Source organism: Bos indicus x Bos taurus, chromosome 4, assembly GCF_003369695.1.
Source record: "Bos indicus x Bos taurus breed Angus x Brahman F1 hybrid chromosome 4, Bos_hybrid_MaternalHap_v2.0, whole genome shotgun sequence".
NCBI lineage: Eukaryota > Metazoa > Chordata > Mammalia > Artiodactyla > Bovidae > Bos > Bos indicus x Bos taurus.
The window spans coordinates 51,419,581-51,437,517 of record NC_040079.1 but is presented as its reverse complement, the minus strand read 5'-3'; the positions used below and the strand labels follow the sequence as shown (position 1 = coordinate 51,437,517).

The 17,937-nt window shown below is 40.5% G+C and overlaps 1 protein-coding gene across 1 annotated transcript in view; it reads left to right on the top strand.

Annotated features, from left to right (window-relative positions):
• The window catches only part of JAZF1 (JAZF zinc finger 1), a 333,188-nt gene that overhangs the window by 283,348 nt on the left and 31,903 nt on the right, over positions 1 to 17,937 (top strand). The window contains exon 3 of the mRNA XM_027539410.1: positions 3,306 to 3,502. Coding sequence (XP_027395211.1) covers positions 3,306 to 3,502 — 197 coding nt within the window. The remainder of the gene's footprint in view (positions 1 to 3,305; positions 3,503 to 17,937) is intronic.

Sequence of the window (17,937 nt, the reverse complement as noted above, 5' to 3'; positions counted from 1 at the left end):
TCCAGTGTTCTACAGGCATTTTTATGCCCTTCCGTGTGTATGTTGTCACCGGGAATAAATTCTGCAGCTGTGTATCTTGGTATAGTGAGGTTGCCTTGATTTATGGGTATAGCTGCAAGTTCATAACCACCAATCCAAGGGAGAAGGAGGGAGGGTGGAGGGAGAGAAGGATTGGCAGAAGTGTTTTATGAGTTTCATGTTTAATGCTTTTAACATGGTGCCTCATTCTCGCTTCTAGAAAGCACTTAGCAGATACAAGCCAAAAATAAATGGCTGTCCGTAGCTGACCAAACCCATGAGGGGGTGAAGGCGAGGGATATGTGTGTGCACGTTGTTATGGTTGTTTATAGTTGTTTTTATATCTGAGCTGTAGGAGAGTATTTATTTTACAATAAAAACCATGAGCTATTGATAGTTTTTAACCAGAGTAAGAGAAGACACTGCTAACCTCTCTCTCTCTCTGCGTCTCTCTCTCTTGCAAGACTGTCTTGCTGACACTCTCTGTGCACTCTCGGATCTGATTCCCAGTCTTGTAAGCTATGCATGAGGCAGGAACATGGTGCTTTCAGAGCCATAAACATGCAGCGCACCCTCAAGAAACTTGAAGTAAGGTAGACGGAACGTACAGCAAAAACCACATTTATGAAGCGTTCTGTAACAAAGTCACTTCCTACATGACAGGCACTGCCGCCTTGTTTAATCCTCACAATATCCTCAGAAGTCAGCACTGTTGTTGGCTGGTCCACCAGCAAGTGACCTTCCTTGACCATGAATAGCCTCTCAGATGATCCGGGACCGTCATGGTTTCTGGGTCTTTTCAGAGAGATAAAAGGTAGAGCCTGCCCACCAGCAGGGCCATGTCACACCTTCTATGAAGCTCTCACTGGTACACAATGGCAGTCTGTCCAAATGCGGGTAGAAGGTGCCCCTTGGGCAGAGGTGGGAGCGTCCCTGGAATCAAAGCTGTTATAACACTCCCTGGGCACGTTCCCCATTCCCTGCAGGGGCCATGTTCAGGTGCAGGATCGCCATGCTCCAGAAGCCCAAAGCTCCTGCTTCCTATCAACTATGTATAGATGGTTTCTAGCTCCTCCCAGGCCAGACGCCACTTACCAGTCAGGGGGTCAGTCTTATAAGCAGCACTGCCCAGTAGCATCTTTGATTTACCATCTTGGCAGGTTACCAGAGTTAATCAAAACCTCTTGCATAAAGGAAAAAGGGATGTGTTAGCCCTTTAGCTGTTACACAATTTCTTGTCCCATTTTATAGAGAATAAAGCTGAGGTTTAGAGAGGATCGTTGACTTGCCTTAAGTCACATTTGTAAGTAGCACAGCCAGGATTTGAAGATAGGCTTGCCTGACTCCAAGTCCCGTGCTCTTAACTAAGATGCAAGATGTTTATTTTTCATTCTACTCCATAGCATATCTATCTATATTTTTTTACTATTTAAAAACTAACTTGAATTACCTACGCTAAGAACACTTGGCCTTCCTAGAACAAGCAACATGTTTAGCCTGTGATTTTGGCCACTCCCCGGCACACTGTGTGCCCACCTGAAGAAGCTCAGCATTGTGCAGTTAGCAGTCATACTTAAAATAATAAAAGAAAGCACTAGTTCCTTACTTTATAGTCCATATTTTAAGTGTAGAGGTTTATGAGAAGAGGAAAAAGCAGTTTTAAGAGCAGTAGAACCAACTTTATATCTGAAAATAAATGAATACCTGGCTACCGAGTGCAAACAGTTCTGGTTTGCATTGTCATTCCTTTCTCCCTTTTCAGTCAACACCATCTTGTAGCACAAAAACATAAGAGCTCAAGACAAAGCATACAACTTTATTACAGTTTGGTTCAACATATAAAATCCAGTTTATACGTATAGATTATATTGCAAAAGCCCTTCAAGAAATATGCCGTCCATGTTCCAAGTGTAAAAGTAGACATTTTAAGACACTAACACTATTGTAATATTGTTTCATTGTGTGTTTGAGCAACTGGAAACTTTTACCCGGGCATGAGAACTATCTATTGACTTCTAAAATGCCGTAGTGTAATGAAGACGAATATAAAGGAATTCTGTAAGCAGAATGTGAAATGTGTTGGGTAAAATACCATGTCTAAGCACAATGGTACCCACTCCAGTGTTCTTGCCTGGAGAATCCCAGGGACGGGGGAGCCTGGTGGGCTGCCGTCTATGGGGTCGCACAGAGTCAGAAGTCAGACTGAAGCGACTTAGCAGCAGCAGCAGCAAGCACAACGGTATTAGTTTATGATGAATTGTATTAAAATAGACAAAACACAGTTGATGGGAGGGTGGGGTACAGAGGGGCCTTGAGAGGTATGGTTATGATCTGTTTTTGAGCGTAGGTGGTGGGCATGAGTGTATGCTTTATTTACATAAATATTTTCATAAACTCTATTCACTAGACTTTCCATCCCAATTCTCAAAAACTGTAGTCAACATTTGCTGTTTAGGGAGGAAATACCATTTCATAAGTGGTTTTGAATTTCATTATATGAATTCATAAAATGCTAGATTAAACAGGGAGAAAAGAACAAAGCTTGAATATTACTAACTTAAGAGAAGTGTTGAAAGAATGTAACTTTGAAGTTTCCAAAGTGAAACTATCGAAAGAAGTCACCTTTCCCTTTTATGAGTAATAAAATCATGACATAAACAGACCTTTCTCAGTGATCTTCCTTGTACTGTGCCTGTTCCCTCTTACTGAATTTTCTTGGGCAGAATTGTTCAGTCATTTGATAAATGTATGCTAAGATGTGCTTGGCAGCATGCTAGTAACGATTATAGAGACTTAAGTCCTTTCTTTTCAGCTAGTAGCTGGGGAGACAAGACCTTTAAGCAGCCAAGAAAGTGTTAAAAAGCTAGATACCTGTTTGAGAATCCAGAGTACAAAAAAGAATCAGAGTCCTCATGAAGCCATGTATGTTCAGTGGCACAAACAATAAATACTGCCAACCTGCAGATGAAGGAAGTCCTCTCTAGTTGACAGTGGTGGGGGGACTTTGAGAGCAGGTGTACTTTCTGAGGATTGAGAGGACCTTCCAGGCAGTCCTGTAGCTGAAAGCACTGTAGTGAGGACAGAGGCTTGGCCCAGGGAACTTTCAGGAGCTAGAAGATAATTCTATCATGTAGGAACAGGGCAGCTGTTCTGAGTTTTTGAAGTTGGGACTGACCTGTGAACAAGTCCGTACCCCAGGGTGGAGCATCTGTCACATTCAGGTTAGCAGTCATAATTCCTCCTGCTCTGTAGATGGGTTATTTACAAATAGTCTCTTCCACTTACAGATTCATGACGGATGCTGCCCGCCGAGAGCAGGAGTCTCTGAAGAAGAAGATCCAGCCAAAGCTCTCGCTGACTTTGTCCAGCTCCGTGTCTCGAGGGAATGTGTCCACGCCACCTCGCCACAGCAGCGGAAGCCTTACTCCCCCAGTGACCCCGCCCATCACCCCCTCCTCTTCATTCCGCAGCAGCACCCCGACTGGTGAGTAGGTTAGCCCTTAAGGAGGGGTGTGCGTGCGTGCGTGCATGCTGTATTGGGGGCTGGGCACAGATCTTGCTTGAGATCCACCTCTTCTTTGACCCTTTGTTGATTCATTCATCTATTTATTATTAAGGATATAGTTAATAAGTTATCATTTATAATGTGCATGTGATAATAGTTTTATAGACATGTTTTCTTTTTTTTTTTTTTTTTTTTATAGACATGTTTTCAAGCCTTTACCATTTGTTACATATAAAGTGATGCAGTGTCTTGGGTTTGCTTCAGTCAAGTGGAGAAATAGATCAAACAAGATTGATTGTGTTGATTATTGCCACGTGTTGATTATTGTTCAAGCTGGGTGATATATACATAGGGGGTAATCATCATACCATTCTCCCTAGATTTACTTGTTTAAAAGGTTTTCTGTGATAGAATGATCAATTTTTAAAACTTAGAGTCCCTCTTAGCGCCAGGCCTGAGTTACAGTAGTGAACCCAAGGAGACCAGTCATGTTCTTTCTGATGGGCTGAGGCATAGTAGAAGATGTTGGCATTCTAGGGGGCCAACAAGAACACTCTTTCTTGTCTTCACCTCCCAAATGGAAGCGATTTGAAAAATAAGACTCAAAGGTAAAAAGTAAAATCAACTTTATTACTGCATAAGGCTAAACTGCAGAATAAAGCTAGGATCTGTAACAACTGACTTCTTAAGTTGTCTTCCCTAAGTTGAACTTATTCCCGAACGCTCCTCTTAAGCTTGCCTGTGTAGGAACAGACCAGCGTGTGCCCAGGCACAGAGCTGAGCAGCACAGAACCTTCTCCCAAGTCAGAGATCCACTAGTCAGTGACAGAAGATGGTAGAAAGAAGCTGGAAAAGTCCCTCCTCTTCTTTTTCCCATCTGAGAACAGAGATTATATTTCCCCTCACTCCTGTAGGGGCATAGACAGGTATTCATCAAAGAAGTACACCAATAACTATAACATTGTAACTCAGTGATGGGAGAGAGGTTTGACAGAATCAGGAAAGACTTCCCCAAGAAGGAGAGAAGGAGCATCCAGCTAAGGGGACAGCATTTTTCAAAGGCTCCATGAAGGGAAACCTGGCAGGTCCCAGGTTACTGAAGGTAGACCAGTTGGTGGTGAGGTGTTTGTTAGATGAGGCCAAGGAGGTCTACAGGGCCCGGGACTCTGAGGGTGTTATTAAAGATTCTAAAAGCAGAAAGAAGCCATTCAGAATCATGCCATCACCCCCTCAGTAGTATCGCCCCTTAATGGTGGATGAAAATGTTTATTTTCTCTTAGAGTTTATGTATTTCTCTTTTATCCAGCTCCCATCAAGGGAGGTGGTGGCAGTCCTGTTTCTCAAAGTGTGCTTCAGAATATGACTTTCACAAAATGGAAGTTGAGGAAAAGGGTTCCCTAATAAGTTTGGGAAAGTGTGATGGGTTTAATACACTGTTAGTCTCCAAGCGGAGGATTTAGAAAACTTGCAAACTCGTCACTCTGATTATAGGAGCTCTTTTTCTAGGGGCATCTCGATGGGCTCATGGTTGAGAGGGTACCCTGTGTTCCATCAGAATTGGGCATTTTGAACACAGAATAGGTGTGGGAGGCAGACAGAGTTCCTACCTGAACTTTGCCCTTTACAGATCACTGTTAATACCCATTATTTAGGTTTTTGTGTGAGAGTTAAATGTGATAGCATACACATGCATTAAACATTCAGTAAATGTTCATCCCTGTGGTCCAGTTTTCAACTAGCTGTTTCAGAAATAGAATTGGAGATTATTCTATACAGGATGAATTGGGTTCATTTGTGTGGGCATTTTTCCCTTCCCTGAGATAGACCACCATGTTTCTCTTACATTTCTTTCTGTGAAGATTTACTTTCCAGGATTTCTGCTAACATTTAAATCTAAGGAATGCCATGAGAATGTAGTGTGATTCTTCAATTCTCTTTTCTGAGTATTTCTATGAATATTTATTCATATGACATGTGAATTATGGGGACAGTTTTATACCTGGGTATGTTTTATACCTGACTTAATAAGGATTGACTCATGGCCAGTACCAGATAACTATGACTACCCCAATTAGTAATGGGAGTTTTAGAACCCCATGAAAATAAAGACAGTTTAAAAGTGAGAGTTTATTATTTTTCATGTAAGAATATTTGGAAGAAATGGAATCATTTCCTCTCCTTCAGACATAAAGAAATCTTTCTGACACCTTGTCTATTTTAGCAGTTTCCCACTGAGAGAATTAATTTATGTTGTGGTAAAGATGTATCATTTTCAATCTGTCAAGATCATTGGTAAGTTATTTGCTGCTTGAAGAACATTCCATGTAAACATCAAAAATTAGCAGGGGAAATGGTTTCTTAAACCCCTACCCTGTACAATTTTGATTGTGTACATTTTTCAATGTTTGAAATGTTGTTTTACCTGTAGTTAGAGAGATCAGCTTATTTTGCCTGACTAATGTGGTTTCAGTCACTTTCATTGCCAGGTTATAAATAATTTTCCATGTTTCTACCTCCTAAATTCACTCTTCCAAGTTTCATATTCAGGATGCATTCCTGGTGCAGAAGTAATGGTCATCTTGCAGGAAAGTTCATTTATAAAGTATTCTTTAAAATATGCCATCTTAACTAGACGGAATCAGATCTCAGTTTCATCATAGAGTTTCAAGTATGTCTTAGGAATTCTTAGAATTAAGATTTATTGTGTGATTTCTAAAACTCTAGAGAAATTTTCTTTTCTCAACTTTTTCATTTCCTGTCTTTGCTTTGTATTCTTTTTTAATGTATTTTTTAGTGTTCATTTAAGAAAAGCTTTGAATGGTTTAAATCACAGGTCAACATTGTTTTTTATGAAGGCACAGGGGCCTCTGTTTCAGCTACTCAGCTCTGCCACCATAGCAGTAAAAGCAGCTATAGAACTTCACTAACGAGTGGACATTCTGTGTTCTATAAAACTGAAAGTTTCTGTGAAACCTTATTTACAGATTTGGTCCATAGGCCATAGTTGCCAACCCCTGATTTAAATTATAGAGATAAAGAATTAAAGATATATGTGATTACTATGTATAAAATATATAGTCAACTGTGTAGCACAGGGAAGCATACTCAGTGTTTTGTAATAGCCTATACCAAAAAGAATCTGAAAATAAAAAAGATCTATATGTGTGTGTGTGTGTATGTGTGTGTGTATCACTGAATCACTTTGCTGGAAAGTGTTGGCTGGATTTCTGGTGGTAACAGCACTGCATAGTCTCTACTGGAAAATATTTGCATATATATTTTGGCCCATTTGGGGGGAAAAATTCAAGTATCACAACATTGTAAATCAGCTATACTTAAATTAAAAACGTATATTAAAAGTGAAGATAAACATGATTGAATTCACTGAAAATAAAGTGTTAAAACAATTCATACCATTCTCCTTTGAAAGTAGTAATAATTACTGAGGAAAGGCAACCTAGATTTTTTACTATGTATGCTTACTGTATGCTTTATGTATGATTACTTAATCCTAGCACCAGCCCCACTGAAACAACAGTATTAATTCCCATGTACAGATTAATACCTTTTAAAAATTTATTTTAATTGGAAGATAATTGCTTTACAACATTGTAATGTTTTTTGCCATACATCAGTATGAGTCGGCCATAGGCATACCTGTGTCCCCTCCATCCTGAACCCCCTCCCACCTCTCTGCCCACCCCATCCCTCCAGGCTGTCACAGAGCACCTACTTTGGGTGCCATATGTCATATGTCAAACTCCCATCGACTATCTAATTTACATATGGTAATGTTAATACCTTTTTAAAAACTCTTGAGACCTTCAGCCACTTAGCTGCCTCAGTTGCTAACTTGACACTTCTAAACCCAAAACACAAAAGTGATTAAGTTATTGGAACTGTGGTTTACCTTTATTCACAGTAACCCTCACTTTTAACCCACTTCACCATTCAGATAGCAGATGAGAACTTGAAGAACTTAATCGATTTCGTTTACTCAAGGTTTTTTTCAAGGGTGAGTTGGAGCTGACTCCAGGCAGTCAGTTGTTAACTATTCAGGCTTGCAGACCAGTTGTTAAAGCTCATCCTGAAATTGGTCATGGTGGGAGTCTTAAACCTCCCTTTGCCTGGGCTCCACCCCGAGACTCTTACTCAGTTGATGGATCAGGCATTGAGAGTTTTCTTAAAGCTCTTGCTAGGGAATTCTAACCTACAGCCAGAGGTGGGAAACCACTGCTTTTAAATGCTGGGTCCCATCTTGTCAGAGCTGTGTGTTTTCTTGCCTAGGTTAGCCTATTTCCAGTTTGCTAGGAGAAAGGTTACTGTAATCTACTTGCTTAGCCTCCAAGCGTGAGTCCAATGGGACTGAACAGATGCTTGCTTATGTCTTAATGGAGAAGCCGTGGAAGGAGTTGGCTGAATTTCTGGTTATAATAGCACTGCATAGTCTCTCCTGGAAAATATTTGCATATATATTTTGGCCCACTTGGGAGGAAAAATTCAAGCATTAAACCAGAGAAAGGTACCCAAGGAAATTAAACCAATTTTTTTGTTTTCTTGTTTCAGCAGCCTATAATGACCATGAAGTAGCAAATTATATCTGTTAATCTGTAATTTAAGTTCCTATTGTACATTACGTTGTTTCGTTTCCTGCTCCTGCTATTTCGTTCCTGTCTCCTGCTATTTGGCGTGATAGTACACCTTTAACACTCCCTTATGGCTTTGGCAATAAGTTACTCAGATTGTAACTTTGCAGTTCTCAGGAGTTGCTAACAAACAGCAAAATCATTTTAAAAAGTAAAGTATTAATTTTACCCTCAAGATGGAAATTACTGCCACACAACTAATAGAACTGACAAGATTTAGCTTAACATTTAGAAGCTCTGTCTGAATGGAGCTGAGGTGAACTCTCCCCCAATCCCTTTATTTTTAGAAAATAAACCTAAACAACCTTACTAAAGGGAGAAAATCTCAAGGAATAAAAGATAACTAAAGTAAGGTCTAAACTCGCATAATTCCCCCATCCCCACCCCAAAGAAAAGAATGAAACAGAAGGGAAAATCTCAGAGAGATCAATCCTGTCCTATTTAACAGTGGAAAGGGAGAAAAACTAAATATTTTAGGCTGACTGAATTTTGTGACCTACTTATAATAAATTCCTAAGGCCGGGATTTGGTATTTCTAATGGATTCTGCCCTAAAGAGATGAATATCTGGACAGTGCCTAAAAAACATTCCCTAAACTCTTCCCATTGAGAAAGTAGCCTTGATTTATATTTCCCTTTTCACATAAATGTGTTTACTTAAGCTGGAAAATGACTTCATGTTGCTCTCCTATCTGGCTTACATTATATTCAGGGTCACCAACACACCCTTTCCTGGCCTATGACTTGTTTTCTTGTTTGTTTATATACTGCTTTGTTCCAATCATTGTCCTTTCATCTTCTTTATTGATTGACTTGTAAAACCTTCATCCTGCTTCCTGAGAGTTATGGCCCAGTCTTGTCACTAATTTTGCTTCCTTCCCCACCGTCTTATGCAGCTACTTATTTATAATCTCTTGCAACTCAAAAGTGTAGGATAGCAGCAACAAGATAGTAATTACAAGTATTTTTCTCAACTACACCACCTGCAAGAGACCTTCCCAAACAAAACATGTTTTTGACTTGAAGAAAGCAAATCAAATCAGTGCCAGTCTATATTAGTAGATTTTATCTTTAGAGTTCACAGAAACTTAATCACCATTTGTTTACCCCACTTTAAAGACAAAAGAAATTGAGGCTCATTTAAATGAAACCTTGCCCAAGTTCAGTCATCCCCAGTTGAGTGGCCACTGTTTTCCAGAGCACCAAGACTGGGCATCTTCTCAGTTCATGTAATTTACTGATCATCTAGTTTGTTATAATCATTGTTCCAGGTACTGGGAGTACAAAAAAGCAGAAGGTATAGCCCTTATGGATTAGAATTTACGTCTCTTAGGAAAAGCAGGTTATACACATGTGGAGCAAATACTTAATGAACATAACATACATGCAGAGGGACTAAATTACTAGCATGATTATTGCTTAGATAAGATGGAGGTACTCATGGGCCATTCTTTCCATACTGTTTTAAGGCAGTTATAAGCAATATATTCACATCCACAAAATGTCTTAGAAATTGTAAGGCAATGTAAATTCCTAAAGAGTTGGAATCAGGTGAGATCAGGGGGAAGTGATTGGCGGCAAACAATTTTAGAGCATGATCATTATGGACTGCCGGGGGATTCATTAGCAGACCCAGGTATGTTGATGGGGGGGTAGTTATGGAAACCTGGAGTTTTCTGGAGCATCTTCTGAAACTCTGGGAATAGAGGTAAAGTGATGAGAACTTTTGGTATCAGAGGGATCTGGATTCAAATTTTATTCTTCAGTTTGAGAGAGAGATGATCTTAAACCTTTGCAAGCCTTGGTCTCCTCATGTATGCATTGGAGACAATGCCTACCTTCCCATGAGGATTAATGAGGTAAAGTTAGGGATGGAAACAGCTACTTATGTTAATACTGTCTCTCCGTAAACCTCTGGTTCAGAAAGGTTCTCCAGGGCTTCAGAAACAAGTGATATTGGCTGAGCAGTTCCACACTGCGTAGTTACCCAAGAGGAATGGAAGTATATGTCCACAGAAGACGGGGGCAAGGATGTACAGGACGACGTTATCTGCAGTAGCCCTGAGTATTAGCTAGTCTGTCTCCAAGTACGTGGATAAACAAGTTGTGATCTATCTGTACAATGGAATACTATTTAGTGATTAAAAGAAAAAAACCATAAATGAGTCTCAAAAACATTTTACTGAGTGAAAGGAACCAGACACAAAAGAGTGCATTTGAAATTCAAGTAGAGATAGCTGATCTGTAACAATGGAAATCTGAACAGCAGTTGACTCTCGGAACAAGAAGAAAAAGTTCTCTCCCTTCCAGAGAACTTTCTGGACTGATGGATATAGTCCATATCTTGATTGAGATGTTGGTTATACAAAGGTGTATATTTATCAAATTCATTGAATTAGGCACTTAAAATCTATGCATTGTATTTACCTCAGTTAAAAAAAAAAAAAAATTGTTGGCCCAGGCAGAAATGAGGAAAAGGAGCCCACAAGTTCCACTCATTCCCTGAAAGAGCAGAGAGCATTTCCTCTACTGTAAACAAGCCATTTAAGAAAAAGGGAAGTAAATACATGCAGTAGTTTGAAGAAGAAAATCTCTGGAATTTCCTCTCCATTGAAGAAAGACAGTGAAATACTTTATTCTCAGCTTTCAAACTCTACAGAAACAATAGTGTGGTCAAGTAAAAACAATTGCTACACTTATTAAATGAAGAAGAACTAGTTGCCAGACGCTGGGACACAATTAGAATTAGTTGATGATTAAAAATGTTTCTAATAGAAAATTATAGCATATGGATCTTCCAGATCCAAAATGCTTTCCATGAGACAGAATTTTACAAGAAAGAAAAATTAAATTTTTAATTTAAATTTAGTTTTTTTTTTTAATTAAAAACTATCACTGCCCAGTTTCAGCCCCTGGATGTCTTCTGGAACTCTAAATGAACTCCATTTCTGTAATTGGAAGCCAGTTAATAACAGCTTATCTTCAGACTTAGAATTTACAGTAACAGCCATCAATAACTTATCTTCTAGTGACAATATTTTTGAGGCCTGCCATTTTAGCAATACCATGCTTAACCATTCACATTTAATTATAAACCTGAATTTCATCTCTACTGTAACTGTGTTATTGCTTAATCAAATTCAACAAAAATAATATGTCCACTGTTAGGAATTCCCACAAGAAATCTTGACAGTCTTTACATCATGTTTAGGCATGTTTCACCGTATGCTAGAAACGTAGTTCACAGCGTGGTTTTGGCCCTCAATCATTGTTGCTCTTTCTATGTCCCAGTAGGGGTCTCTGCACTGGCCCAAAAATGTCAAGAAATATCAAAAGATAAAGTTATTTTCAAGGGCACACCCCCTACCCTCCAAAAGAATGCCGTCTCTTTAAGCTAGGGTCCAGAGCTCATTCGTATGCCAGCTCCCATCAGTACACACTTTGACTAATTTTCCTCTGGAAGCAAGTACCAGAACGAAAATAGGAGTGCTAAAGAGAGCCACATATTGTAAGCATGGAAAACGGCACGGATTCCACTGAAAACACAAACAAGCAGACACCCAGTGCTGCCACACACCTCTGCTGCGAAGCTGACAGGGATTTAACACCTGATGAATTCGTAGCCCAGCCAAATGTGTGTGTTTCCAAAGAAGCCTTTTCATTTTCCTTCCCATCTAACACACAGCATATTAAAATCAGAGAAGCCCTTTCATCTTCGTGGGTATCACAGCAGCAAACTGATTTTAATGTCTTTTCCATGTGGGTCTACTTTTAACAATAAAGGGATCCCCGGGCGCACCCAGCTGCACAGCATTAGAGGCAGAATCTGCAGCAAAAAAAAAAAAAAAAGAATGCTTTAAGCTAATTTGTTCTTGCTAAAAAGACTATCCAGGTACAGAATCTCCCTGGATCTGTCTCAGGGCTTTGTTCAAAGTCCTTGGAAAGGCACTAAAAGCAAAGTGGTGTCTGACAGGAAGGGAGAAATAAGCTGCTGGGACCTGTCTGATACCTGGCAAGGAGAGGATGCTGGCTGTGCACCTTGAGCCTCTTACCACCACACTCAGTTACTCACTCCTTGGAAAACGGGATGCTGGTGTTAATGTATAGTCATCAAAGCAGCAACAAGTTAGCTTGATCTCATCAGATCAAAGATGTGTTTCATACTCCACTGGACTGAATTTTCTTTTTAACCTAGCCAACTCAGGCTCTCTTTGGTATGGAAGAATAAAACATAACAAATCACCCCAAGAAACTAAAGTTGGTTGGGAGACCACTGTATAGGAATTTGAGATCTAATCATGATGTGCTTGCTGTGTTTTCTACCTAGATACCCAATCATTATTATTTTTTACAGGCAAAAAAATAAAAGAGGTAGCCAAGGTGTTTCAGATGCTTACAGACCCCAAAATAGGTCACTCTCAGGGAAATTGTGTTTCCTCTTGTCAAAATAGTTTTGAGTAAAATAGCTACAGGGCATCTGTCAGTGGCCTACTAACTAAGATATATCTTTTTGAAGCCTGGGTCTGGGAGGACCTTTAGTTTTCAAATAGATATATTTTCCAAAATTAAAATATTTTCAAGTAACAAGATGAAATAAGTGTAAAGCAGGTTTCTCTTATAGCAAATAGTGGAAATGGTATTTTCCATGTAAGATATTTTGAGCTCTTTGTATGCTGTATAACTGGATCCTAGTGAAAATCCTCATCACAGTGTTTAACTTGAAAGCAGTTCTAACCCTGGAAGTCCAGGATTAAACTCTGTGCTTCCACAGAAGGGAGCCCAAGTTTGATACCTGATCACGAAACTTAGATCCTGCAAGCCACAGGGCATAGCCAAAAAAAAAACTTTTTAAAATAAAATTTTTAAAATGTTTTAAAAAAAAAAAAAAAGGATAGGGGACTTCCCCGGTGGTCCAGTGGTTAAAAATCCACCTTGCAGTGCAAGGACACCGGTTTGATCCCTGTTCCTGGCAGATCCCTTGCACCACAGAACAACTAAGCCCTTGGGCCACAACTACTGAGCCTGTGCTCTAGAGCCCACGAGCTGCAGCTGCTGAAGTTCGTGCACACCTGGAGCCTGTGCTCTGCAGCAGGATAAGCCACCACAAGAAGAAGGCTGTGCACCATAATGGAGAGCAGCCTCTGCTCCCTGTGACTAGAAAAGGCCCGCACACAGCAACAGAGGCCCACCAAAGCCAAAAGATAAAAAAATAAAACCTTTTTTAAAAAGGTAAAAGAAGAAAGAAAACAGTTGCTTAGAATCTTAAACTCAGGGGTGGAAAGGACCTCGACACGCTTTTCTGTTGGCCATCTTTTTCCAGTTTCTGTCTGCCAGGCAGAAGTGTACTGTGTTACTCCAAGGCTCTAACAATTGCCAGGACCAGTGCCAGGTATTCAGTTTAGGATAACGCTTTTGAAGCACAGTCATGATCCTATATCTTGAACAGGCCCCCCCAAATGACACCCTTAAATGGCCACTTTCTAATTTAAGAACTTTGCATAAACTTCTAGGCCATTATTGTGTTGACAGTCTCCCTAAAATTCACCTTGATGAAGTTCATTTTGGCAGAGCATGCCGTTGCTACCAACAGTATTTCACTGCCATTAAAAGGAAACAGGCTTTGAAAAATGTTTAATTAAAGCCACTTGGTTTCAGTAATATACATGCATATAATTTAGAATATGCTATTTATACCTAAATTGTTTTTGTAAGACTAACAAAACTTGACAAATGACTAACTTTAAAAGCATATAATTAAAATGTTACAGCTCAGTTGTGAGTGAGCTGCCAGAGGGCGCCTGCCTGGGGATGTTTGTGACAGGCTAGGTGGGTTCCCACCACCACCTGTGGACAGCACACCTCAGCCTGGAGGTTTTTTTCTTCCCCCTAGGAGATGAATAAGCCCTTTTTGGAAACTAAAACCATAAAATTAAAATTATGAAGTAACTGCAAATATAAAAATTGGGATTTAAAAAAAATTTTTAATAAATCAGAGTTTCTGGAATAACTATATAATAAGCATGCATTGCAGAAACATAAATATACCATTGGTAGCTAATACATAGTACTTGGCAAGTAAATTGCAAATTAAAAGTTTAGTAGAATCCAGTTAACACATTTGTAAATAATCTATAGGGCTGTGTTTCCTAAAATGAACAATAAATATTCCAAAAAGGACTTTTTTTCTCTTTTTTTGGGGGGGAGGGCTCACAATAAAGACCTATTTCCTGGCATCATCAAAAAAGGAAGATTTGCCAAGACTAGAAAGCTTCTCCTTTGCCATGTAAAAGCCCTTCATCTAAAGCTACAAATGTGGCATAGTAATGGACATTGTCATTTTCTGCCAAGCAAGGAGGACAAACTGGGAAATGAATTATGTTACAAACTGGAAAGTAGCTTCATTTTCATGGTAGCTGTGCCTCTTTAAAAATAACATCTCACAGCCTCCTAGAATTTCTGTTCACTTAGTCTGTATTTTCTATTATATAATAGTCATTTTGGAAAGATGACAGGGCTGAAAAGTGAATGGATATTTTTTCGGAACATCTTTTGTCATCTAGAAGATGGCAATTTGTGGCTCCTTCTGAGTGATATTTCAGATTCTTATCTATAAAGTGCTCTGAGTGGCCTGAATTTATTAACCTAATAAGCCATATTGTTACTTAGGTGCCTGTGCCTGGTTAATAGTTGTTGTTGACTCTTCTCATTGACAGACCAAGATAGTGAACAGAATAAGTCCTGCATGCCGGTTCTTGGCAGACTGGTAGTAAGTCATCTTCCCTCACCCAGGGGAGCTCCAGGACTTAAGTTGGCTCAGAGGGCCGGAGCCTGGGATTAAATCTGAGGTCCTGGGTTTGATTCCTCTGTGAGCCAATTCACTTGGCTCCATCCTTGAGCCCTGAATTGTGTGTGCCCTTGAGGCTAGTTGAACGTAGCCCCTTCGAATCTCTCAGGAAAGAGATGGTGGAGATCTGGTAAACTCATGTAGGACAAATCAGGTTCCCAAAGATTTGCCTTTCCCTCTGGCTTGGCCCAGGGCGATCAAGGTCAGTGTAAAAATATAATCATGAGAAAAACCAACTCAGATAAACAAGGTCCTACTGTATAACACAGGAAACTGTATTTAATATTCTGTGATAAAACATAATGGAAAAGAATATGAAAAAGAATGTATATGTGACTGAGTCACTTTCCTGTACTGCAGAAATTAACATAACACTGTAAATCAAGTATAGTTCAGTATTAAAAATAAGAGCTCACAGTGTATGCCTGTGAAGCACTCTGAATGGCCTCGGTTTATTCAGTGACAGAGCAACAGTATTGCTTTGACATGTTCTTCTCCAGTCTTTTGTGTTCAGTACAAATGCCCTCAGAATAGTCAAAAGAAGATGACAAAGGAATTGGTAAAAATAAATGTCTTAAGACTGGCGAAGCCTCAAACCACTCTAGTACTTGTTGCCAAGAAAGGACAGAGATTCTGTGACTTGGATGGAAGGGGATCTCTTTCACTTCCTGCTCCCCTTAAAGTGATGGTCAGAGAGCAACTCCCGCCCCTCCTCCACCTCAGGGCAGAGGATTCCTGGGAGAGTAGTGGGGGATGCGGCAACTTCATTGCATCAGTTGTCGCTCCTTAACACCCCTGAATTTAGGAGATGCTTACTGCCCAAAACTTCTTCTGGTGAAAGGAAGCAATGGAGAAAAACCATGGCATAAAATAGCATGAGATCTTAACACTGGAATTTTAGAACCAGAAATATGTGTCAAGGTCATCTTGGCTATTGCAATTTATAAGTTATGACCAGCATTTTTTAATATAAGGAAAGAAAGAAACAGAAAATAGGGTGCTGCACACTTAGTAAGGACAAATACTGTCTGAGGAAACTTTCAGTTTCGTGTGTATGTGTGTGTGTGTGATTTTCTGAGTTGTGATTTTTTTTTTCTTTTACTGAATCATGGTCAGAAAATTTGAAATCCAGTTATCCAGATTCACCACTGCATACAAGTGTAAAGTCCAAGGTCGTGTGGCCAAATGGATCAAAAAAGTACCAAGACCCAACCTTACTGATTTCCAGTCCAGTGCATATTCCTCACATTCCAGCCACAGCAAAATACTGAGCGTGTTCTGATCATCAGCTGTGTTGTAATCGTAGTTCTTTGTTCATGAGACTTCATCAAACCATAGCTATACAGTTCTGGGCCTGCAGATCCTGGAATGTTCTCAGACTCGCCATCCTCAGAAAGAACACAAGGTCCTTCACTAGAGCTTAGTCATAAGGAGGGGGGGAAAATCATGTTTCTGTGTGCTTTTGTGGGGGTAGAGATTTCTCTTTGATCAGTTATCCATCTTAGGCAGTAACTGAGTGCCCAACCTGCAGCCCCATCGTTAGATACCTCAGCGAAGTAAAGGTGGGAAGAGCTACAGTCTACGCCCTGAGGGACTTGAGGGGAAAAGAGAAGAGACTGTGTCACAGTGAAGATGTGAGTGAGGAGGGATGTGGACCGGAAAGAGGCTCTTTTGCGGGAAGGGTGTGGTCTGGAAGGGCTTCTGGAGGTGACCTCCCAGCAGAGGCGCTCTTCCTTTGGATGAGAACCTTGCCAAGTGCAGGCTTGATCTCCCTTCACAGAAGGCCATTCCCCCACCTCTCCCCTTTCCCTATTTGTCAGCTAAATCAGAACCCAGGGGCTTCTAGACAGGTGTTTTCCCTCGGCCCCTTCCTGCGGGAGGTGAAAATGATGTCTTCCAAGTATTGAAGGAACAGGTACCACCACCTACCTCTCTGGGTCCCATAAAAGCTGAGGTGAAAATAGTTGTGAGCTCCTCTGGGTTTTAGCGCTGTGAATCTCTATTTTGGGAAGCATTTTACCCCATACCCAGTTCAGACCCTTGTGTCTTTACTCATTCGCTTCCAGAGATTCAAAGTTGCTTAGAACGCTGAAATGATCATTGTAAAAGCAGACAGATGGCCGGTGTTTCCCTGTCCTTAGTGAAGGCACGGCTCTCTCGGTCACAGCTCTGGGCAGCCTCATTCTTTGTTCTCCCCCAGCACCCGAGCTGATCTCTCTCACTACCACTCTTGTTCCCTTTTCCTGTCCTTGTTTTGACAGGGAGGAAAGTAAACGTAGCCAGTGATAAAGCCAGGAGTGTGGCTTTCCAACCGCAGCCTCTGCCAGAGGCTGGCGCCCTCCCGGTAGCCTGCCCTCTGAATGGTAATTAGCTGGATGGGAATTTTCACAGGGGCCTCCCCCCGGAGCAATTTTGCCAAAGAGTAACCCTCTTGTCTAGACCGTACAAACCCATAAAGTCATCAGCTAGCTGGGATTTCCAAGCTACAGAGCAGTAATAGAAAAGCCTGCCTCTAGCCTTGGAGGGTTTTTCAGTATAGAGTGTTCATTGTGGAAACCTGCCCTTCACACAAGTGCACAGACCTCTATCTGAGAAGAGGGATGGAAGGTCACCCACCGCCTCCGTCATCCCCAGGAAGACACCCGCTCCGCATCTCTGCTGTGTTGGAATCTACACAGCCTCACCCTCGCCTTGCATTTTAAACCCAGGACACTCTCCTGGTTTTTATTTGGGCAGTTGGTTTTTGAGAGCAGTCCAACTGTGCCTTTTAGTTTTCTTGCTTGCCAAAGCTAATTATTCATTAGTGAGATAAAAGCACTTTAATACTTGGCATTTGAAGAAACTAGGCTGCTGTCACTTACCCAGAGAGCAATGAAAAAAATTCAGACTTCAAATCCAGTGCTCTACCATTTTCGGGACTTTGCA